This window comes from Diplotaxodon limnothrissa, linkage group LG6 (genome assembly GCF_057381915.1).
Source record: "Diplotaxodon limnothrissa isolate DT_005_m linkage group LG6, D_limnothrissa_male_GT1.1, whole genome shotgun sequence".
Lineage (NCBI taxonomy): Eukaryota > Metazoa > Chordata > Actinopteri > Cichliformes > Cichlidae > Diplotaxodon > Diplotaxodon limnothrissa.
This window is the reverse complement of record NC_140601.1, coordinates 32,727,806-32,751,822: the sequence shown is the minus strand read 5'-3', so window position 1 is coordinate 32,751,822 and position 24,017 is coordinate 32,727,806. Positions and strand designations below refer to the sequence as shown.

General features: G+C 42.6%; 1 protein-coding gene across 3 annotated transcripts in view; it reads left to right on the top strand.

The window, feature by feature from the left end:
• Positions 1 to 20,415, top strand: part of crebbpa (CREB binding lysine acetyltransferase a) — a 48,279-nt gene extending 27,864 nt beyond the window's left edge. The window contains exons 5-31 of one of the 3 annotated variants that reach the window (XM_085355049.1): positions 2,466 to 2,579; positions 3,823 to 4,092; positions 4,205 to 4,304; positions 4,491 to 4,628; positions 4,775 to 4,892; positions 5,076 to 5,247; positions 6,353 to 6,415; positions 6,702 to 6,823; positions 6,986 to 7,198; positions 7,511 to 7,816; positions 8,176 to 8,355; positions 8,760 to 8,931; positions 9,376 to 9,494; positions 9,645 to 9,884; positions 10,214 to 10,302; positions 11,159 to 11,239; positions 11,799 to 11,855; positions 12,803 to 12,880; positions 12,986 to 13,053; positions 13,457 to 13,607; positions 14,243 to 14,389; positions 14,501 to 14,614; positions 14,749 to 14,914; positions 16,383 to 16,550; positions 16,901 to 17,062; positions 17,230 to 17,511; positions 17,716 to 20,415. In XM_085355049.1, the coding sequence (XP_085211175.1) occupies positions 2,466 to 2,579; positions 3,823 to 4,092; positions 4,205 to 4,304; positions 4,491 to 4,628; positions 4,775 to 4,892; positions 5,076 to 5,247; positions 6,353 to 6,415; positions 6,702 to 6,823; positions 6,986 to 7,198; positions 7,511 to 7,816; positions 8,176 to 8,355; positions 8,760 to 8,931; positions 9,376 to 9,494; positions 9,645 to 9,884; positions 10,214 to 10,302; positions 11,159 to 11,239; positions 11,799 to 11,855; positions 12,803 to 12,880; positions 12,986 to 13,053; positions 13,457 to 13,607; positions 14,243 to 14,389; positions 14,501 to 14,614; positions 14,749 to 14,914; positions 16,383 to 16,550; positions 16,901 to 17,062; positions 17,230 to 17,511; positions 17,716 to 19,992 (6,167 nt within the window). In that variant the 3' untranslated portion in view covers positions 19,993 to 20,415. Of the gene's footprint in view, positions 1 to 2,465; positions 2,580 to 3,822; positions 4,093 to 4,204; positions 4,305 to 4,490; positions 4,629 to 4,774; positions 4,893 to 5,075; positions 5,248 to 6,352; positions 6,416 to 6,701; positions 6,824 to 6,985; positions 7,199 to 7,507; positions 7,817 to 8,175; positions 8,356 to 8,759; positions 8,932 to 9,375; positions 9,495 to 9,644; positions 9,885 to 10,213; positions 10,303 to 11,158; positions 11,240 to 11,798; positions 11,856 to 12,802; positions 12,881 to 12,985; positions 13,054 to 13,456; positions 13,608 to 14,242; positions 14,390 to 14,500; positions 14,615 to 14,748; positions 14,915 to 16,382; positions 16,551 to 16,900; positions 17,063 to 17,229; positions 17,512 to 17,715 lie in introns of all 3 variants that reach the window. The other 2 variants (XM_085355048.1, XM_085355050.1) reach the window with 2 other exon arrangements.
• Positions 20,416 to 24,017: the final 3,602 nt, after the last annotated feature.

Below are 24,017 nucleotides of genomic sequence, written 5' to 3'. Positions count from 1 at the left end.
AGAAATTCCTGCCTTCATGCATCTCATGGTTTCTGAAGCTAGTGTGCTTCTGGAGACACCCAAAGGTTTTATGGTTCATGCCTCTCCATCATTTTTAAAGAGAGACACTGAACTTGATGTTTTGATTTTTGTCCTCTCTATTTGTTGGATCCATCCATCCATCCATTCGCTTCCGCTTATCCTTTTCAGGGTCGCGGGGGGCGCTGGAGCCTATCCCAGCTGTCATAGAGCGAGAGGCGGGGTACACCCTGGACAGGTCGCCAGTCTGTCGCAGGGCCAACACACAGGGACAGACAACCATTCGCGCTCTCATTCACTCGCACATTCACACCTAGTGACAATTTGGATTATCCAATTAACCTATCCCCACAAGGCAGCACAGTGGCATGGTGGTTAGCACTGTTGCCGCACAGCAAGAAGGTCCTGAGTTCAATTCCAACATCAGGCCGGGGTCTTTCTGTGTGGAATTTGCATGTTCTCCCCGTGTTTGCGTGGGTTCCCTCCGGGTACTCCGGCTTCCTCCCACTGTCCAAAGACATGCAGCTTGTGGGGTTATTTGTTGGATCATGAACATAAAATTGAGCTTCTCAACCCTGTCCCCCTTTGCCTCAGGTACTTTAGAATTTTAAAAATTCTACAATCGCCTACAGGTTAGGTTTTCTTCCTCTTTGTTCTGTATATGTTTGAAATGTATATTTTGTGATTAGGTTATTTGAGGTAAACTAATGGACGTGTCAGCTTTATCAATTTAGCAAGTTTGCAACACAGGGGAACAAACAGTAACAACATCTCCTAACTCAATATATCTTCATAAGTATTTTCATACATCTCTATTGTGTGGTTTGTTTGTTTGTTTGTTTGTTTGTTTTTTGTTATTCATAGATGATATATTAGTTATGATATATTTAAGTCCAATTTATGTCCATTTTTATCATATGCAAGTTTGATTGTTGCTGCAGGTCTATTTATCTTAACCAGACTTTGCACAAGGGGAACTCCCACACGTATCGTTGTTTGTGACCAAGTCTGCTCCTGCTCCTTCCAAAAGTTGATTTCACTCTGTTGGTGAATTTTTCCTTGTTTGTTTCTGTCTGCTCCTTTCTGTGTCGGCCCCAGCATTCCTACCATGAAAAATTCCCCCAAAGCTACTCTCATTTAAATTTGGCTCTGTGCCCTTTGCACAGCTTTTGGGCTTGAATGCTCAAGTTCAGTTGCAAGCCAAACACTCAAGGGGCCAAGGTGTGTTAAGTGTAAAGGAGTCTGTGTCTGCTCTCTCCATACCAGCTCATTTCCTTTTGGTTTGGATCCTTGCCTCTCAGCACCACTGAAATAACTGTGTAGTGAGATTTTGTTCCCCGACACACAGTTATCACTAACGTTATAGATTTATCTGAAGTCTGTTGGCTCCATTTATTCTCGAGTGAGAAACCCCAGAGTCTATAGTGTGAGCAGTTCGAGTCGTGCTTGGATTGGCAGTGGACTTAAATATGAGAGCCTTTCTTTGCATACTGAATTTATAAAAAGATACCAGTATGATAGCAGTACTTTGAGTCTTCGCCAGCTCTTTTGGCTTTCTTACAAAAATAATAAAACATAATTATGTTAATTTCTGCCTAGCCCTTGAATCCATGTAGCAGTTTAATGTGGACCAGCATTTACTTAGTGCCAAGGAGCAAGCAAGCGCCAGGTTGTGATTTCTTGTCAGATTAGCTCCTACTACATTAGCCTGGCCAGAGATGAAATGAAGTACCCCGGTTTGTTCAGTTTCCCATTAGCAAATGCAGTGTAGGTCCCCTCTCCACTAGGCTCAACCAGCAGCCTTTCAAGAGGGAAAATTACTGCAGTGGGCTGAAATGGTGAGCTAACTTCTTGGACTGTTCTCGAGTGTCTCTCATTTACTGTGTCAGTATGTTGTGATTTTCTTCTTTTTTCTCAGAGGACAAGTAAACAAGAGTGTAAACAAGTTTTTGTGTGTTAGTGTTCTGTGTAGAATTTTCTTATGACCAGTTGTTATGCAGTTTGAGGAAGAAAAAAAAACTTTCCCAAAAGAGGCAAGCTTGAGGTTAGATGTGCAATTAGCCAGTACATTACAGAACCCAGTAACAACTGTGAATCATATGTTAAATGAATGATCCATCAAGAACGTCCAGTCTGAATTGTTCAACCTGGGTCTTTTGAAGTGATGTAATCTACCACAAGTGCCTTGTCTGTGATAGATGTTATTCAGATGAAGTAAAAACTGCAGCTGGGGATTCTTGGTAAACATAAAAAAGGAGGAGGAAAGAAGCGATGTTGGTTACAGGTTGACTAGTGTGGAATAAAATGAAATTTAATTTAATGTCGTCTTACTGGAATAAATGCAACAACCATAATGAGTTCAAGTTAGTCAGGTTGGATGTGACCAAATATGACAGATGGTATCACAGTTTTCAACCTTGTTCCTCTCTCGTCTTCTCTTCTTGCAGTGGCTCACTGTGCGTCGTCCAGACAGATCATCTCCCACTGGAAAAATTGCACTCGACACGACTGTCCCGTCTGCCTGCCGCTGAAGAATGCCAGCGACAAGCGCACCCAACAGCGTAAGTAGCTAAGTAGCGATCTCTGGCCCACCATCACCTAAGCATTGTCAGGACACTTATATCTGCAGAAATCAAAAACTAGGCTGAAATTGTTTTCAGAGATTGTTTTTGGTAAGCAAGATATTGAAACCTGGTGAGCTTTCTGTCAACGGCCTCAATTTGTATCTCAGTCATTACAGGATTGGTATATTGAGCTGTAATGGTCACAGTAGTAGTTTTTAGAAAGGCTCGCTTTCGAAAGTCAGGAATGTGTGTGTTGGAATTATGTATATCTTGGCATTCAGAGTCAGTCAGGCTATTTATTTCTAGGCCTTTGCTTCTCTGTGATGACTAAAAGCACTCGGCGAATAAGAGTGTGGTCCTGCTGGGCTTGTAATCTGACACACAGGAGGTATAGCAGTGTGATCGAGGGTGAGAGAGGATGCAGAGAGCGTGTGCTCATGGAGTCCGACAGAGCAATTGGCTGTTGGGTTATTTACTTCTTCTCTCTACCAGAACAGAGCTGAGTTTGATGCTCTTTCCAACACATACTGGAAGCTTCTGTTGTTCCTGTTTAGTGTTGATTCTCTCATGTACCTGCTATCATCTGGCTGGTTTGCTGTATTTTAGGTCCTATCATCTCATTCTTCTGCCTAGATTACTTGGATTTATTTTATTTTATTTTGGCACCTCATATTTCAACACTTAAAGCATTTTAGTCTTAGTCTTCCCCAGTTTGGCTTAAATGTTAAAAAACATGATGTTGGGGCTTGTGCTCCTGCCAATGCAGACGGTGTAGTTTTTCTTTGTTCTGCCTCATTTGATTTGAGTCTTTGCGCATACTAAGAGATTTGGTCTTTTAGCCCAACCAACACCTGAACCCAGAAAAATATGTGAACACTCTTCCCCTTAAAGGGATTTATAGATTTATTCAGTCCCTGGCTTTATAAAGCATTTAGCCTTACACTAATGTTCTGATTGTATCATGCTGCCGTGTTGTGACTTAATCTTGCCCGAAGTCAAAGCATGCAGATGTATGTGTGTTTTTGTTTTTATCTGTTGAAGTATTCTTTTTAAAATGATGACTGCATTTGAATTATTTCTATATTCAAAAAAATGGCTAGTAGTATTCACATGTGCATTTTGTGTACAGACTTAACTTGTTGCAGTATTAGTGTAGAGACAGTTTGCAGGTTGTTACCAATATAAAACAATATGATGTCATGTGGATGTTGTGGGCTGACTTTTTGATATCCCTCCCCAGCCATGCTAAGCTCCCCGAATACAGGCCTCCAGAACTCCATGTCCTCTGTAGGCGTGGGCCAGCCTAGTACTCCCACCATTAGTACCTCAGCCCCCATAGACCCCAGCTCAATGCAGAGAGCTTATGCAGCACTTGGGCTGCCCTACAGCAGTCAGGCCACTGGACAGGCTCCAACCCAGCAGGCTCCAGGCGCAGGACAGACAGCAGGTGCACCGAACACCCAGGCTCAACAACAACTTCCACAGCAGATGAGACCCATCAGTGCACTTGGTAAATTAATTTTTTATGCTTAAAAATGACAGTTCATACCCATATTTTATTCACTGAGTTTGATTTTTAAATCAAGGGAGTGCCGTTTGCTCACTGTATTCTGTATTCACAGGTAACCAGATGGCTCTTGGAAATGCAGCAATGGGTGTGCCCACTTCAGAACAGACAAACCTGCACACAGACTCCCTTCCCAACACACTCAACACTAACAAGTCAGTCTCTGTCAAGTATAATAAGAATAATTACATTCATTTATTAAAAATACTTGTTGGCCTGTTTGTTTGGGTTTTTTTTTTTTTAAGGTTTCTTTTTAAATTATATATTTTTAAATTGAGTAACCACAGGAATAGATATCCATGGATGTGGGATTTCTAAATTTTCTTCATTTGCACCTGCAGTCAGCTGCTGTCAGATGGGTCAGCTGTGGGCTCAATGAGCAGCCTACCCACAGCAGCACCTGTCTCTGCCACAGGCTCCAGGAAAGCCTGGCATGAGCACGTCACTCAGGACTTGCGCAATCACCTCGTACACAAACTGTAAGTGTATACCTCAGCTGGAGAGATCTTACCTGTTAGGCACCTTTTGATTTTGTTTGAAAGGCTGGATATTTAAGGCAATGGTTTGAAATTAAGTAGAAGTTATCAGAAGTTCTATTTGCTTATCTTGTGCTTTCCTGCAACAGAGTACAAGCCATATTCCCTACCCCTGATCCGGCAGCTTTGAAGGACAGACGAATGGAGAACTTAGTGGCCTACGCCAGAAAGGTGGAAGGTGATATGTATGAGTCAGCTAACAGCCGGGTAAGTATCCTGAAAAACCGCATCAGGTTGTTGAATTGACTGACTTGAATTGCTCAACTTGACACATTCAACATCAAACGCTTTTCAAAGGCTTTTACCATAGTTCAAAATTTCACAGAACATGCCTTTTCCCTCAGTGTTTCATATTGCCTTTCTTCATCCCTCCAACCTTCTTCCTTTTAGGACGAGTACTATCACTTTTTGGCTGAGAAAATATACAAAATCCAAAAAGAGTTGGAGGAGAAGAGGCGTTCAAGGCTTCAGAAACAGATCATCAACCAGGCACCTATGGCTGCCCAGGGAACCCAGCAACCAGTCCTAGCCCAGCCCAATGCCTTGGGCCCACGACCACAGAGTAAGTGTAAGATTATATGAACGTGTTTTGGGTAAAATCACATTGTTTTCAAATTGATTTAATTACCCAGTTATGGTTATATAAAAATACCAGTGGTTCACCTGTACAGCCCTCTCAATTTGAAAGGCTTATGGCAGAATTATAAATTGTACTTTTAGTCATGTTTGTATGCCCAGAGGCTTTATCCATATTGCCCTATTATTAGGGCTGTTCGATATAACGATATATATCGGATGACGATATAAAAACGTCTATCGTTTCATTTTACGCTATCGTTTGTTTCGTGGTGTTGCAAAATAAACTGTTTACAGCAATATTTTTTCATCTTTTTGATGGTCACTGTAGTGGCTATATTCATTTCTTAAAGTTCTCTTTTTCTCTTATATTTAATATAACCACACTACGGATGGACAAGCACCTGTTTTTATGCGTTGTTGTCGTTAGCAACAACGACAGTAAAACCATCACGTGTCCGCTTGTTTATTTTCCACATACCTTTCACAATAAAGCTCAAGATCCTGTTGAGACTTTTCAAAATAAACTGAATCGCGTGAAAGAGTATGCAGAGTATTTACGGATGAGAAGCAAAAAAGAGCCGTCAGGTGCTTAAAAAAAACCAAAACCTTAGACTCAAACGTTAGAACAGGCTTTTCCCCGCAGCACGCCATGTAATAAATACTCCCAAAGAAAACGGCGGCCGTTACAACTTATGTCTAAAAATGTGTAGTTTCATGCATCGGTAAAACACTCGACTCCAGCTACACGACGCTCAGCTGGAAACACTTCAGCTACCAGAGATTCACAGAATTTACAGAAAATGTTAATTTTTGTGATTTATATCGTTATCGGACGATAGATGTTTTATATCGGGATATGAGATTTTGGTCATATCGCACAGCCCTACCTATTATATATGTGCCTTAACAGGTCTAATCACTTTCAAAAGGTCGTTTCCCCCCCAGTCTAAAATTGAAAATGGATATATGAGCTGAGCTCAGTGAGCAGCCTATCAACAGCAGCATCTGTCTCTGATGTTGCAATGTATTTATTTTTAATTGTTATTGTTGTTTTCTTTTAACTGTACAAGTTTGTTTTGTTTTTGCAGATGGACCTATTCCTCTTCCCAACATGCCAAATCAGATCATGAGTCGCATGCAGGCTTCACAAGGTACATTTTTAATAATACATATGGGAGTTTCAGAGTGCACAAAAAGTGAAATAAAACAACTGGTAGAATAGACAGGATAGCCAGACATGCTTATTAACACTGCATAAAATGTATGGTACAGGAAATAATGAGCTGCATACAAGAGAGGCAAGAAGAAGAATGGGGAAGTTACAATTGAACTTAATCAGGAAAACATTTCTCTCTACCAGCTTGGCTTTGGGGCATATTTCTTTATTCCTATTTGTTGTGCCAATTTCTAAAGTGTCTGATTTACTCCTCTGTACAGGAATCAACCAGTTCAACCACATGACTCTACCCAATACCCAGATGTCTCAAGCAACAATGGGACCCCGTGCTGCCTCACCCATGAATCACCCTCAACAGATGAACATAAACTCAGTCCCAGCGGTAAGGGGGCAGACCGCGGGCCACAAAAATCACACCCACACATGGGGCAGGCGTGTAACATGAGCTGGCACCCAGTTACACGCTCTCAAGTAATGCATAAGCTAACTTAGGTGTACAAATAAGATTACTGCACCTAGTAATATCTTCTTTCCTGCCTCGTAGATGGGAATGTCTCCCTCTAGGATGCCCCAGGCCCAGGGCATGATGACTGGACACAGTGGAGGAAACATGGTGGGTCAGACTGCCAACCAGGGTCAGTTTTTGCCTCAGAACCAGTTTCCTCCAGGATCTGCTCCAGCTGCTGCAACGGGTGCGATGAATGTCACAGTGGTGCCAGGCATGGGTCAGCCACAGGCACAGGCTGCTGTCACTCAGGTGAGACACGAATGAGGTGGCGCTGTAGTTACCTGAGCCGCATAATGGTTTTGGATTGGCTGATTTTGGTACAGTTGTTCAGAGTTCGCCTAATTGCAACTAGTTGCTGAAGAACTAAACTCAAATTACTTCACCATTCATACAACACACTAATTACTCTTAAATTGTTTTTACCAATCACAAGGTGCTTTCTAAACCCCAAATTGTGTGCTATGTTGTGTTTGTCTGTTTGACCTTATGACTATGTTTGTCTGCTTGTTGTGTGTGTGTGTGTGTGTCTGCCTGCTCTTTGTGTGTCCTTCTCTCCAGCAGCAGCAACAGCAGCAGAGTGCTAACATCCCCATGAATGCACTTGGCCCCTCGCTGGGCCCACAGCTAGCCTCTTCCCAAACCCCCTTGCACTCCACGCCTCCGCCTGCTGCCTCCTCTGCCTCTACGGCTGGGGGGGCCACTAACCTGCCGCTCCCCCAGCCCTCCAGCCGCAGCTCTACCCCCACCCTCCCTGCCCCAGCCCCAGCCCAGGGTGCCACCCCGCCCTGCCCCACCCAGTCCCAACCCCAGACGGAGCTCCCTGCAGCAGCACAGACGCAGCCCCCACCTCAGCCCCCTACCACGCCGGTGAGACTGAGTCTCTTCGCATGCCCTCCACTTTTGACTCCCTCCTCCCTCCCGTGCAAACTCCCATCCCTCTGCCTGCCATGTACCAAACCATCCCATCCACATCCACCTTTTCTATCTAATAACTTCATTTTCACCACTGTTTGTAAGCCCCCCCAATCACAATGGGAATATTACACCTCTCATCGTAAGGGAGCAATGATATGTATACGGGGAGGTGTGCATTCGTGTCATAGCCTCAGAGCCCTGCATGCAAAACAAAACAAACAAAAAAAAGTTGTTGCAAACACATGACTGTATTTTTTCTCCCTCTTTGCCCCTGTCCTTCCCTGTCCTTTTTTCCCTCTTTTGTGTTTCAGCTGTCTCAGCCAGGAGCCAGTCTGGATAATCGGGTGCCCACACCAGCCTCAGCCGCCAGCGCCGACCTGCACTCGCAGCATGTTGGAGCAGACCTGCCTACCCAAGAGGTCAAAACAGAGACGCACCATGATCAACAGGAATTTGAGGCTGCTGGTGGAAAAACTGAGCCCAAGATGGAGGTGAGCTGTGACTGCAATTTAAAATGAGTAAAAACCTAAACTATAACTTATTTATGCTTATAATTTTAATTAATCTTAATTAAGAGACACCTTATCTGATAGTTGTTCATTAGATCACGACCTGATTTGGATTCACTTTTTTTTGTGAAGAAAACAACATGCCGCCTACACCATTGGCTGGTTGAAGCTAGTGAGCTGTCCTTGGCTGTCAGCATTAAAAAATGCCATATAAAGCATTTGGTCAACTTAGAATAACAAAGTCAAGGGATTCACAAATAATTGAGCTCATGAGGTTATAAACAAGAAAATCATTATTCTAAAGAGTATTACTGTCATGAGTAGATGGCTATTTCTATTGTTTACATGACTGTGGTATGAAATGTCTTTTACCTATATGTTTATAGACTGAAGATGAGTCTGCTTCAATGTTGGCCAAGAAGGAAGAGCCAGAGGAAAAGCCGGAGCCCATGGAGGTGGAGGAGAAGAAGCTGGAAATTAAGACGGAACCCAAAGAAGAGGAAGAGGGTGGAGCTAACAGCACAACCACTTCATCCCCATCTCAGTCACGGCGGAAAAGTGAGTCTAGGGCCAGGGAATGAAAAACTCTGCGTAAACTCTGACTGAGGTTTCCTCAGTAATCAGGGAGGGTTTTAGTTATTGCTGTTAATGTATACAATGATAAAGTCAAAATACCATCATTAGTTGCGCTGACAGAATTATGTCCAGATACTTTTGCGATACTTTGAACTTTAATAATAAACTTTGTAATATAGAAACCTACAAAGAGCAGAAGTGCTGGGAAATGTAAATGAAATTGTAGAACTCTGGTACAGTGGGGGAAAAATTGTTATGCTATTGGTTATAATTTGGAAAGAAGTAGTTTTCCCTTACAGGCAAATAATTTGGGGTAGTGTCAAGTAACTAAACGTACAATATAGAAACATTTTTGTTTCCTTTTTTTTCTCTTCACCTTTACCCAAAATTTCCCCTTACCTTGGCTTTCCATTGTATATTTTTCAGTTTTTAAACCCGAGGAGTTGCGCCAGGCTCTGATGCCAACTCTGGAGAGTCTGTACAGGCAGGACCCCGAGTCCCTGCCCTTTAGACAACCAGTAGACCCTATGCTCTTGGGTATCCCGGTATGTAGCAAACAACAGCTGGCTGCTTAAACACAGCAGCACTTGTAGGTGTTTCAAAGTGTTGCTTGTACTTCTGGTGTGAACAGATAATTGAGATGCACCATCTTAACTCTTAATCGTGTAAAACTTTCCTCTTTCTTCTCTCTTTAGGATTACTTTGACATTGTGAAGAATCCAATAGACTTGTCCACAATAAAGCGCAAGCTTGACACAGGCCAGTACCAGGAGCCCTGGCAATATGTGGATGATGTCTGGCTGATGTTCAACAACGCCTGGCTCTACAACCGCAAAACATCCCGTGTCTACAAGTACTGCTCTAAGCTGGCTGAGGTGTTTGAGTCCGAGATTGACCCTGTCATGCAGGGCCTGGGCTACTGCTGTGGGAGAAAGGTGAGATCGAGTGGGTGGACAATAGATTATTGAATGCCTGCAGTTTTATTTCAGGATAATATTCTTTGTCTTCTATAAATAACTGTTTGGATATTGTTTATATTATAAATGTAGTGTTAAACTCTGCTTCTGCTCTCGGTTTAAATTAATGTTTCATTAGGATGAGCCCAAGTTTTACCTGCCCACATTTTGAGTTCTCACTGAAATTTGGCAAAGATTTTCCAAACCAAAGCCCAAACTCTAAATTCTAATCTTCAGACTCACTTTTTTCTTGAACAGTTTTATTTGGACCTTCTTGACCTTTCTTGTTGTCTCACTTGTGTTTACAGTACGAGTTCTCCCCTCAAACCCTCTGTTGTTATGGCAAGCAGCTCTGCACCATACCTACTGGAGGCACATACTACAGTTACCAGAACAGGTACCTTTTTATGAATAAATGTGCTTAAAGTGTGTGTTTTGTTCAACTAGGTCAAAAAACAAATGTTGGGTGAGCACATGCTTAATCTCACCGAGGAATCTCATTTGCATTGCACATTTGCATGCACAGTTTTGATGGACCAAAATTGCAGCTATTTGAACTGTTGCGCATCCCCTTTGAGCCCGGGTTCTGCTCATCTGTAGCTGTAGTGGGATCGCTGTCATACCAGTTACGGTTTTAATGGCTCTGCCTTCAAGTCCTGGCACAGTATGAGACTTCAAAATGGTTTTGCTCGCATTTATTAACTGTTAGGTTCCAGCGTCATACATTAGAAGAAACACCCAAATGACCATCAGACAAAAAGAAAAACAAGCCATGTGTTAATTGTTTTTTTTCTCTCGGCATCTGTCAAGGGGACTATGTGAATTCATTGTCGCTGCCCCCTGTGTTGCGTGATGACTGAAAATATAACGCTTTAGTTTAGGCCACAAGCTGCCTTCCCCATCATTGACTTCTCTTCTCAGTAGAATTCAGCACATTGCTTTACACAGTGTACCTTGCACCCCCTCCTGTATAAACTGTGGAACTGCAGCGTTTTTGAGCAGCGCAGCAGCACGGCATGAGACTCCTGCAGCGCAGTCCATTTACACTCTCAATAGGAGTTCAGGGAATCCCCGCTCTATATAAAAATCTAGTGTTATTTTGTACAATTTGCCTGGGCACACTCAATCCTATAGCGTAACATCAACTTTTGCAATATGACTCACATTTGAATACAACGATAATCTTGTATCCTGGTATCTTTATCATTTTTAACGTGCTGAATTTGTGTTTGTTTGGTTTTTTTTTCTTGCAGGTATCATTTCTGTGAAAAATGTTTCAATGAGATCCAGGGGGATAATGTGACGTTAGGAGATGATCCTGCACAACCACAGACGTAAGTAAAACACTGGCTTCTGCAGATCTTTAAAATCCTACAACACTAAATTCATTCTAATAGAAAAACAATCCCTTAAAATGTCTCTTAAAATACAGAAACTAAATCAACATCAAGATTTTGCTTCATGGTTGAAATCTGTACCAGACATGCATAAGAGGGAGATTTTGTCTGATGTTCAGTGTTTCCAACTTGGGAATCGGCACAGTGTAATCCCACATAATGTTTCCAGACTCCAATATTTCCTGTTTGGATACATCCAGTTTGTTGCACACACCTTGGTCAAACCACAGAAAACAACTGCAATCCAAGATCATAATATTTTTGTTCTCAAAATTTAAAAAAAGTGAAGTTAACAATTTGTTTCAGCAGAATTGCTTCATAGTTAAGATGCGAACATCCACTGAAATATTGACATCTCTAACTTTAAAACCATCTTAATGTGAACACATTGCTTGAAAAAAGATTTTACTATTCAATATCTGTGTTATTTATCTACTATTTTATAGTCACGGTATTACTTGGTTAACTTTTTCTGGTCGTTTTGCCCACACTTTAGGAGGATATCGAAAGACCAGTTTGAGCGGAAGAAGAACGATGTCCTCGACCCTGAACCGTAAGTCAACACAAACCACACACCCTTCAGTGAAAGGAACTCAGAATGGTCGGTCTTTGCTTCTTTTCCCAGAGTTAATCTCTGATGCCTTTTTCTGTTCATGTGTTGCTGATCACATCTTTAAACAGTTTTTTCCCCTGCCACCCACATCTGGCTTTGTTTTGGTGTGTTTTTTTTCTGCACAGTCTGCATATTTTCTCTCTGATCAATCTCTTTGGTTTCAGTGAAGCCCAAGGGCAGCTCAGCAGCACCACCTGCTGAGTGTAACTTGATGTCGAAGTTCTCTCTTTCTAGTGAGGGCTTGGATTAGAGAGCACAGGTCATAAAGTAGCTGTCTTTTAGATTGGTCACTGTGATTTTTAGATATGTTGCACAAATGTTATGCTAAACCTCCCACAAAGGCACTCTTGTATTGGCTGGCTTGCACGAGCGTAACGACTGGAGGAACATTGACGTGAATGACGATCTCTGTTGCTTGCTGCCCGAGCAGTAAAGATATCAACATTCATACAAATGATAACCACGGGGAAACACGACTGGAATAGTGTGTATTTTGTAACGATGTGTGAGAACTGAGTGATATTTTAGTTCTGTTAAATTTTGTGTGCGTTTCTTTTTTTGTATTTGCATTTTCTTTGGTTTTAAATTTGAAAAGTGAAAGCATCCCATGCTAACTCCACACAGAGGGTTCTCTCTCTGTACTCTGGCTTCCTCCCAAAGTCCAAAGATATGTGTTGGGTTCGTTGGGGATGTGAAAGTGGTGATTCAGAATTAGCTGTCGATGAGAATCCACAAACGGTTTTCCATCTCTTTGTGATTCCCTGCAACAGACTAGTGATGTGTCCAGCGTTAAGCCCACCTTGTGCCCCGTGACAGCTGGAATAAGCTACAGCCCCACTGATGATGATGAATATTAACGATTTTTTTGTATGTTTTCTTTTTTTAAGGTTTGTTGAATGTAAAGATTGTGGACGGAAGATGCACCAAATATGCGTCTTACACTACGAGGTCATTTGGCCATCTGGGTGAGAATTTTGACCGCCATTGCTTTTTGTACATTTTTGCAAATTTGTATTTCCGCTAACAGTGTGTTTAACCTCCCTCTGTATGATATGTTGTTTTTTCCTCAGATTTATCTGTGACAACTGTTTGAAGAAAAGTGGAAAAACACGAAAGGAAAACAAGTTCTCAGCAAGAAGTTAGTACTCCTTCCTGTTTCAGATGTGAAGTCTTTGGTTCATCTTTCACGGCTATTTATTTGTGGATTTTTCAGAATGTCAGCAGATTATTGAAGATTTGTCTTAACAAGCTAAGACTTCCTCCATGTGCCCATGGTCTGCATACATCTCAGTGTGGTGTTAGCCTTGTAGTTTAATTATCAGTTTAGGCCTGGAGGACCATATCTGACTTTGATGGAATATGTTAGTGACATATTGGTGATCTGAAGTTTTATAGTCTAACATAGACCATCGATAGTGTCCTAATGTTGTTGTTCTCTCCATGCTGCAGGTTGTGTACTTTTTCCTGGAAAAATGAAGCTCCTGCTTCAGGAAACAGATTTGACCCTTTTCAAACTTCTGCCTTGTGCTTGTCTGTTGTAGGGCTGCAAGCAACACGACTGGGAACGTACATAGAGGACCGTGTGAATAAATACTTGAAGCGACAAAACCACCCAGAGGCTGGGGAAGTGTTTGTACGAGTGGTGGCAAGCTCTGATAAAACGGTGGAGATTAAACCAGGCATGAAAGCTAGGTAAGACCGTCATTAACAGAGGAGAAAGTGGGATAGGATGTTTGGATATTAGAATTTTAAAAACAATGTTTTCCATTGAAAGTAACATATTTTGTACTTGTCTACTAGGGTTGCCTTAGTCAAATAAATGAACAACCAAAGAGTCAACAGTTTGGGTGAGGGTAGCCAAACCTCCTTAATTTGTAGATAAGCTGGCAAGGCTTGTGTTTTTCCCTAGCTTATTTTAATTGCCATAAAGAATGCAATGTCCTCTATAAAGATTTTACACCCACTCAGCGTAATTGTGAAACATGCCTGTTTGATGAGATGTCGTGCACACCCTCCTAGGAGGCCTTACGGTGTTGTTAGATTCACCATGGGATCAAAGTCAACAATGCGTGTCCTATCTTTGCAGGGAGGAGTCCCTACTCCAAGAGCCTGTTATCTTAAAGTTAAATGATTTAAGGCTTTTAGCTTTTTATTGACTAAAGGCAACTTGACTTGAATCGTCCCATTGTGTTCTTCACATCTGCTGAAAGCTACTGGCTTTCCACGTCTGTCACTGATTTTAGCAGATGTGAAGAACACAGTGGGACGATTCAAGTCATATTTTCATGGCTATACATTTTAATATTTCCTTTTGTTGGTTTCAACAGGTTTGTAGATACAGGTGAAATGCCAGAGGCCTTTCCTTATAGAACCAAAGCACTTTTCGCATTTGAGGAAATTGATGGTGTAGACGTGTGCTTCTTCGGTATGCACGTACAGGAGTATGGCTCTGAGTGCCCATTCCCCAACACTAGGTCTGTGCATTCAATTATGTCACACAGCAATAAATAATATTAACTTTTCTTTGCGGTTTTCTGTGGTTCACGTAAGATTTAACTTGTCTTCTTTCTTTTTAACCTTTGCAGACGGGTCTACATATCATACCTTGACAGTATTCACTTCTTCAGACCTCGGATTCTACGAACAGCCGTTTACCATGAGATCCTTATTGGCTATCTAGAATATGTGAAGAAACTTGGGTAAGGCTCACTCTATTCTTTGTCTGTTCTTCCTGACGACTTGCACAACTGGCAAAAGCCTCAGTAGATCCAGGTCTCGGGGTAACGTCATCACTGTCTCTTTGGCCTGACTTACTGTTCACGTGTGTTCACAGATATGCCCAGGCCCACATCTGGGCATGTCCTCCCAGTGAAGGTGACGACTATATCTTTCACTGCCATCCTCCTGACCAGAAGATCCCCAAGCCTAAAAGACTGCAGGAGTGGTACAGGAAGATGTTGGACAAGGCTTTTGCTGAGAGGATCCTGCATGACTACAAGGTAACAAGGCAGAATGAAGGATGGCATATTATTACTAGAGATGTCAGAGATAAAATATATATATATATATATATATATATATATATATATATAGCTGCTTTTTGTATAAGTTCATACTCAAGTTTAAAATAAACAAAAAAAAAAAAAAACGAAAACACTAAAGCTATTCTGTTATACCTGTATGCAAAAAAATACACTGCACCCAAAATATTTCATAGTTCAGCAACACTGATCAATCTAATAAACTTAAACCTACTCCATCCTCCCTATTCTGGTATTTTAAAGAGTAAGCAACCTAAGTAATAGAGTTCTAAAACTCCCAGCAAAAATAATAATAATAATAAGGAACCACTCCCCACCTCATGATGCTTAATTGACGTAATCAACTTCAATTTGATGCAGTGTGAAAAAAAATGCCCAGAAATTATTTTTCAAGAATAATTAACTAGATTCAACATCTTTCTTCTACAGAATTGCAGACTGCACAGATGGTATCTTCCCAAAGGAAAAAGTACTATAGCTTACTAGGGTATATTAGACTTAATAGTTACTATATACAGTAATGGACTTCTATACATTTTACATCAGATTAAAACTTTGGGTGTAAGATTCAGATAATTATTTATTAAAAGCTAGACATTTTAAATGAGAATAAGAAAGAAAAGTATGTCTTTGTGCCCCCTTTTCCCTGTTAATGCCCTATCGGCCCCCCCTGGCTAAACTTTGCTAGATCTGCCCCTGCACAGTTACCAGCTGTCAGCTGCGTAGAAAAAGATCCTGGTGTAGAAAGTAATAATAAATAAATTCTAACAACAGCTTATCAAGGTTAAACGTGCTGCTGTTGTTCAGCCACTGGTTTCTTCTTTCTGGTGCAAAGTGGGCCAAAAACAAAGAAGAGAGACGGACTCGCGACAAAATAGCCGATCAGCTGATCATTGATCAGTTTCACGATTGAAGTAGCAGCAGGAGAGGGAGAGAGGCAGTCGCTCCATATATCGGTTGTTAAGCTTAACGCGGGAATGCTTTACAAACATTCAGAGATGAACTTACACACTTGCTTTACTTCTCCCGGGGATAACTTCCTCTGAGATGAAATGCTGGCTTGGTAGCAAGGCTACAAATACACACAGCCGCTCTATCACGTGATGCATACTGCTGCGACGTGCTACGGTTATGAGCCGAGTTACGCCATGTTGCAAGTTTTGTGAGGTGCTTTTTTGATATTTAATGGATCGGGTTACATTTTTTTATTTCTCTCCGATATCCGATCCAGTAATTTACGTCAGTATCGGACCGATACGTAATATCGGATCGGTCCATCTCTAATTATTACCACATAAAAGCTAAAGTGACCAAATTGTAAAGGGCAGATGATAATGTTATTGACTACTGAGGTCTTTGTTATATTAATCAGATGTCTCACTAGCTGTTGTTGGGATTAACCCAGTGTTTTCCATCCGTCTCTCAGGATATCTTCAAACAGGCAACTGAAGACCGACTGACCAGCGCCAATGAGCTGCCTTACTTTGAAGGTGACTTCTGGCCTAATGTGCTTGAAGAGAGCATCAAGGAGCTGGAGCAGGAGGAAGAAGAGCGGAAGAAGGAGGAGAACACAGCTGCCTCTGAAACTCCAGAGGTATGATTATTATATGAAGGTTTGATGTAGTAGAGCACCAGAAACACCACTATCTTGTATTGTGTTACTATCTTTGTCTTTCCATTGCAGGTGAATGATTCGATATAAGGAGTTTAAAGAATTAAAAAATGTATTTTTATGTACTACTACCTTAAACATAGGGATATTTGAATCAAAATAATTTCAGTGGAATTTAATGAGATTAAGGTGACATCAAACCAAGGCAGAGAGTAACTAATGAACTGTGAAAATTTGTGCACTCTGTGCTAAGTTTTAGCACTGGAAACAGTGAGAATATATAATGATGGAATAATTCATACATAACATGTTTTCTTTAATATATTTTTTAGGGAACACCAAGTGACAGTAAAAACGCTAAGAAGAAGAACAACAAGAAGACCAATAAAAACAAGAGCAGCGTGAGCCGAGCCAATAAGAAGAAGCCTGGGATGCCAAATGTAGCTAATGATTTGTCTCAGAAGTTGTACGCCACCATGGAGAAGCATAAAGAGGTCAGACTTGTTTCTTGTTTTGTTTTTTTTTGTGGTAGTGAAAATTGGGAGGTGATGAACAATAATTTTATGGATGTGATCAAAAGGTTAACTAGTGGGAAACAGTCCGAATAACGAAAGTAAGTCATACTTTATTTTGATTTTTTCCCCCCTCTCCTTTGCTTAAGGTGTTCTTCGTGATTCACCTTCATTCTGGGCCCATGGTCAACACTTTGCCGCCCATCGTGGACCCCGACCCATTGCTCTCCTGTGACCTGATGGATGGCCGTGATGCCTTCCTGACTCTGGCAAGGGACAAGCACTGGGAGTTCAGCTCCCTCAGGAGGTGCAAGTGGAGCACCATGTGCATGCTCGTTGAACTGCACAACCAGGGACAGGATCGTTTTGTCTATACTTGTAACGAGTGCAAGCACCACGTGGAGACACGCTACCATTGCACTGTGTGCGAGGTTAGTTTCCACTGCACTGTTGTTTTTACACTCGATTATTTTGTGTCAGTTTGGAACTAGGGAGAGAGGAAAAAAAGGATGATTGGAAGTGGAAATCTGTCAGATACGTGGAATGACGTACATGAACTGAGTAAACTTTTTAGTTTACCATCTTTGGTTGGACTTTAATTACTATGTCCCCTTTTCTTCTTTTTTCCCTCTTAGGACTTTGATCTTTGCATTAATTGCTACAACACAAAGGGCCATGAGCACCAGATGGTCAAGTGGGGTCTTGGCCTGGATGATGATAACAACAGCCAGAGTGGGGAGGCCTCCAAGAGCCCACAGGAGAGCCGGCGTTTAAGTATTCAACGGTGCATTCAGTCGCTGGTCCATGCTTGTCAGTGTCGCAATGCCAACTGCTCTCTGCCGTCCTGCCAGAAGATGAAGCGAGTGGTGCAGCACACCAAGGGTTGCAAACGCAAAACCAACGGTGGCTGTCCTGTATGTAAGCAGCTTATTGCTTTATGCTGTTATCACGCAAAGCACTGCCAGGAGAACAAGTGTCCTGTCCCGTTCTGCCTGAACATCAAGCACAAGCTTCGCCAGCAGCAGCTGCAGCACAGGCTCCAGCAGGCCCAGTTGATGAGGAGAAGAATGGCCACCATGCAATGCAGAACCATGCCGCTACCATCCCCACCGCCATCAGCTGCCCCTAGCACTCCCACTTCCCACACTCAGCCCAGCACTCCCCAAACACCCCAGCAGCCTCTTTCCAACCAGCCGCAGACCCCCAACTCAGCAGGCGTCATGTCGCCGTCTTTCTCCAATGCACCTCGCACTGCCCAAGCTCAGGCACCGGTGTCTCAGGGCAAACCTGGGCCCCAGGCCTCCCCTCTACACCAGCAGCAGTCCCCTCTCCCTCAGCCCCCCCAACCATCACAGCAGCTATCTCAGCAGCCACCTCCCATCGCTGCAGTCAAGATGGCACAGCGCATCGAAATGATGGCGCAGGCCCAGCAGAACCAGCGGAACTACCGTGTCAATGTGAATGGTTTGCCCATGAATCCCCAGCAGCCACAACAGCGCATGACGGCACCAATGCAGCCAGCAATGCAGATGGTGCCTGGGCCCCGGGGACCACCAGTCATGCAACCTGGTATGGCCACTGGACAGTGGGGTGGAGCTTCAGGCCCCATCCAGCCAGGTCAAACTCAACAACCAGGTCTTGTTCCAGGCCAGTCCCCACAGCAGCCCATGACCATGCAGCGAGCCATGATGCCACCAGGGCAGCAACCCCAGCAAAGCCAGAGGATGCTGATACCACAGCAGCCCGGTGCCCGGCCACAGACTCCCCAGAGAGCTGGAGCTATACCTCCAAATGCTCTGCAGGACCTCCTCCGCACCCTAAAGTCTCCCAGCTCACCCCAGCAGCAGCAGCAAGTTCTAAACATCCTCAAATCAAACCCTCAGCTAATGGCTGCGTTCATTAAACAGCGAACAGCCAAGTACCATGCCAACCAGCCGCAGCAGCAACAACCGCAACAGCAGCAACAAGCAGGCCAACAACAGCAGCCTGGCATGCCAGCAATGCAGAATATGGCTATGTCTGGAGGGGCAGTGCAAAGGACGGGGATGCCACCACAGCAACCACAGCAGCCTCAAGTGCAGGGCATGGCTGCATTAGGGACTCAAGGGCAGCTGAACACCGCGCACAATGCAAACCCCCAGATCCAGGAGATTTTCCGCAGGCAACTCTTATTGCAGCAGCAGCAACAACAGCAGCAGCAGCAGCAGCAACAGCAGGGAGTGTTACCACAGAGCCACCCGGGTCAGTTTGCTGCTCAGTCGCAGGGTACAACACCCACCTACTCCCAGCTCCGAATGCAACAGCAACAACAGCAGCAAATGCAAATGCAGGCAGGGGCACCTGGGGGCCCCATGGGTCAGCTCCCACCAATGGCTCAGATGGCCCAGTCTGGCATGGGGATGGACTCGACCCAAAATTTACTGCATCAACGACTGCTTCAGCAGCAGCAGCAACTTCCCCAGCAGCAGGCTGTCCTAAAGCAGCAGATGGGCTCCCCTGGCCAACCAAGCCCCATGAGCCCTCAAACCCACCTCCTGGCTGGGCAGACTCAAGGCGGAGCCCACCTCCCCAGCCAACCTGCTTTAGCCAACGCCCTCAGCAACCAGGTCCGCTCCCCAGCACCAGTCCAGTCCCCTTGTCCACCCTCGCAGCAGCCCCCACATTCCAGTCCTTCGCCGCAGGTCCAGAACCAGCCCCAACCCTCACCTCAGCACCCACCCCACTCGGGTTCACCCCACACAGGGCTTGGGGGCCCACTGCAGTCGATGGAGCAAGGACACTTGGGGACACCAGAACAAAGCGCCATGCTACCGCAGCTTAATACGCCCAACAGAGGAGGGCTGAGCAATGACTTGGGGATGGTAGGAGATGCTACAGGGGACACTCTGGAGAAGTTTGTGGAGGGATTGTAGCATTTCTGCTGGGAACTAAAGAACATATTGTCACTCCCACAGACCTGTCCTCCCACTCCTCTTCCTCGTTTTCCCTCAAACTCTTTATCCCGTTAGAGGGCTTTGTTTGTTCTTTGTAAGGCTGACAACGGTTTTTGTACTGACATGTAAAAAGTTTCAAACGTTGCAACAAAACAAGAAAATTTGGTTCATTTAAAATAAAAAATAAAAAATTCAAAACCTTTAGGGAATGTAATTGTTTCCTAACCCTAAATGGTAGGTATTTCTTCCTTGGGATGTTGAGGGATTTGCAAGTTGCTTCTTAAAATGAAATTAAAGTCACAAAGAATATATTTTTTTGGTTGAGACCAAATGTGTTCAGTACTCATTTTTTTAAAAAATTTTTGTTTGTTTGATTTCTTGTTTTTTGGGGGGGTTGTTTGTTTATGGGTTCATGCCTTTCTTTCTTTTTTCTTCTTCTTCTTTTTTTTTTTTTTTTTTTTTTTTTTACACAAAAATGTAAAGTTGCATTATATTATTCATATCTTTATTTTGTACCTTTTTGAGAATTTTTTTTTCTTTTTTTTCTTTTTTTTTTCTTTTTTTGGAAACTGTAAAATATTTTGTCTCTGAATTGGGCCAGGTTTTTGTTATCTTCACAAGCTGTCATTCCTGGCAATTGTAATCTAGTGTTGTACTATTACTGCAAGAAGATGCGTTCAGGGACAATGACCGCTCCCATTCTTTTTGTGTGTATGAAGAGCACTCATTTGTATTAAAGTAGGAAATGGCCTGCAGCAGTTTGTGTAAACAGGCATGTATGCAGGAGCACATGAAGACACTGACACAAACCCTCACCGTCACTAAAGCCGCGTTTCCACCACAGGAACTTTTACCAGGGACTAGGGACCATACTTTCAGTTACGTTTGGGGTAATTATTTAACCCCCCACCAAAAAGGTCCCTGCTTTGGGTGGTTTTGAAGCGCTGAACATTTCTGATTGGAGTACCCGTCTTTACCACCAACTCCAGGGTGTAAAAGCAGCCGTCTCTTTTTATTATGTCAGCGGATTTTTCTTTAAATTTTTTTCTTTTGCTTAATTTTCACGGGCCTTTTAAACATTTTTTATTTCCTTGGAAACACAAATTTCTGTGACTATGACTTCCGGGTACTTTTGGGTGGACACGCGGCTTAAGAGATATACAGCTGATTGGTTCACCAATAAGGACTGCAGCCTACAACTCAGTGGCCTGGAATTTGGAAACGTCTTGCAGGTGTAGAAAGTTGTTGCTTTGACATTAAAAAGAATTTGTCATACTTTTTGTCATACAAATGTTGTAAAGTGTAAAGAGATTGTGAGAAAGAGACCAGCCCCCTAAGCTGAGGTGGAATGAGCAGTGGTTGTTTGTAGGCAATGTCTCTGATGCTGCCCAGTTCTCCAAATTTTACACTAAGTTGTGTGCTATCAGGGGATGAAGGGCACATTTGAGATTCACCTGGAGGAGAACTAAATGTCATCAACCCTCATTCCTCTCACAAAAAAAAACTTGAATTAGGGGGATTTACTTTTTCTCCTATTGTAAATCAAGTTAAGCAAAATACTATAGATATAAGGAAGAGCAAATGAAATCACTGTATAAACTGGTAAAAGACTCATTTCTTACTTATATACCATATTGTTAAATAAACTGTGTGCAACAGAAGAACTCCAGTACTCTGTTGACTAAATAATGAGGCATCACTTCCTCCTGTTGGTGTGTATTCATTTGTTTCCGGTGTTACGTTACCAGCAACGACTGTTCGGTTTTCATGTCACCTAAAATAACATTTATTTTAACTTTAGTCCTCATCCTGAACTTTTAAAAAGATGGAGTTGAATTGTTGTGTTTAGTAAAATGATATGTATCGATGCAGCACTTTACAAATAGTGACCGATGCCTCTTTTCCACCCATGTGAATCTGGTGCCTGAGCTAGAACCGGATTCATGCATTTCCACCAAAGCCAGACTATTGTCAGCAAAAATTGGCACTTGGTTTTATTATTAGCAGGAATGTAAGACCCCCTTCTTTCAGTCGAAGTGCAAAGCATTAATAAGTAACCTGCTAGGCTCTACAAAAAGTCTAGTGAGAACCTGTGCGATTACAGAAAATACTCATTTTAACCACTATGTCAGGTACACATTTGCTAATTTTTTTAGTGTTTTAGATTGAACAAGTTGCTGGAAACATTCCTCAGAGACATTTGGTACATGACGGCATTGTGCAGCACATTCACAATGGTCTGTGAAACCTGTTAAGTACATTTTAGTGCACTAAAGTAATTGTCATTTAGAAGAAAATAGTCTCAAATTATAAGAGCTTTATAATGTGCATTAACCTGCTAAAATAGCCATTAGAAGACGGAAACACTGGTCATAAAGACATGGACATAACGAGCAACAGTAGTTCAGGTTGGCTGTACCATATAAATAATGGGTGATTGGTGCTTAGCAGTCCAATAAGACATCCACCACACCATTCAACCACCATCAGCATCGAGAGTTGTTACAATGCCCATAAAAGGGGAATCCAGACACTGATTTTACCCATTTGTTTGTGTTTTGGCTACCACCTTATTTGTTCTTTGGAAACAGAAGTGGTGGAATGATGGATTGCAGGTGGGTGCAAATTAATACCCTAAAAGGCCAGTGCCGCTTAGTGGCTCAAAGTGATCATTAGTGGAGGAGTCAGACTTAATGGATATAGCTGTATGTGGCTACACCCATAATTTTAGATGTTAAACTTTTTAAAAAAGTAAGTTATTAAAAAAAAAAAAACAGTCCTTATGAAAGAGTGTAGAAATCTGTAGGGTGCGATTTTGATATAAGGGGAACTGACTCACGATTGCAGTGTAGATGGCCTTGTGGCTGGTGGAGGAACTACAATTTTTGGCACTTCGTGTTTAGGTTAATTTTTCAGTCCCAGATGTGACCTTACAATCTGAATGTGGCAGCATCAAGACTCATCAGAGCAGGTAATGATTTAGCAGTTGTCTGTGTGTCTGCCGGTGCAGCATAATCACATCCACACAGCTGCACAAATATGAGTTCTGGTTCTTTCTCTTAAAAGACAGCTTGTTTGGCACTCCATACAAATGTTTCTGATCTTCTGGAGATCATCCTGGTTGCAAAAGTCTTGCACTGAGTCTCTGCCACTTGAATGGCTGTGGGAAATATGCTGTGATGCCCAGTTGGTGAAGTCACACTCATATAGCAGCCAGTTAGAATCTGAATGTTCATTTACAAAATATATAAATTGCATTAAGAAGTGAAAGTGTAATGAAATTTTCAGTCAGGTAACATCATTTAGTCTCTGTCTCAAATTCAAGTCATGAGGTTTGGAAAGATCTTTTAAGTGTGTATTACTGGAGTCTTTTTCTTTAAAAAGTCTATGATGTCTGAGTCGGTGTCTGTCCCTCTGTGTAAACTACAGGCACAGAAGTACACTTAGACACAAAGAAGTAAACTATAAACTCCTCTGTGTATAGTAAATCTTACTGTAGATTTACCTCTGCAGATTTATAAGATGTATCTGAATTTGCTTGCTTCCTACATGCCTTCACATTCTAACAGTATTCATCAAAGCCTATCCACTCACCAGTCGCTTTATAAGTCATACCTTGCTAGTACCTGTTTTGACCCCTATGCCTTCAGAACTACCTTAATTCTTCCCAGCAGAGATTCCTTCGAGATTTAGGTCCATATTTTGATGACAGCATCGCACAGTAGCCGCAGATTTATCGGTTGCACATCCACGATGTGAATTTCTTGTTCCACCACATCCCCAAACTCTGGTGACTGTGGAGGCTATTTGAGTACAAAGAACTTATCCATCCGATATGGATAAAATCTTTACACTGTGGTCATAAAGTGATGGACATGATCAGCAACAGTGCTCAGGTAGGCTTTGTGAACTTCTCCATTAGCTAATCTGCTTCAAGGTGTCATGCGTGCAGAGATCCACTTCCCTCGGTTGCAACAGCTGTTTGAGTCATTGTTGCCTTCCTA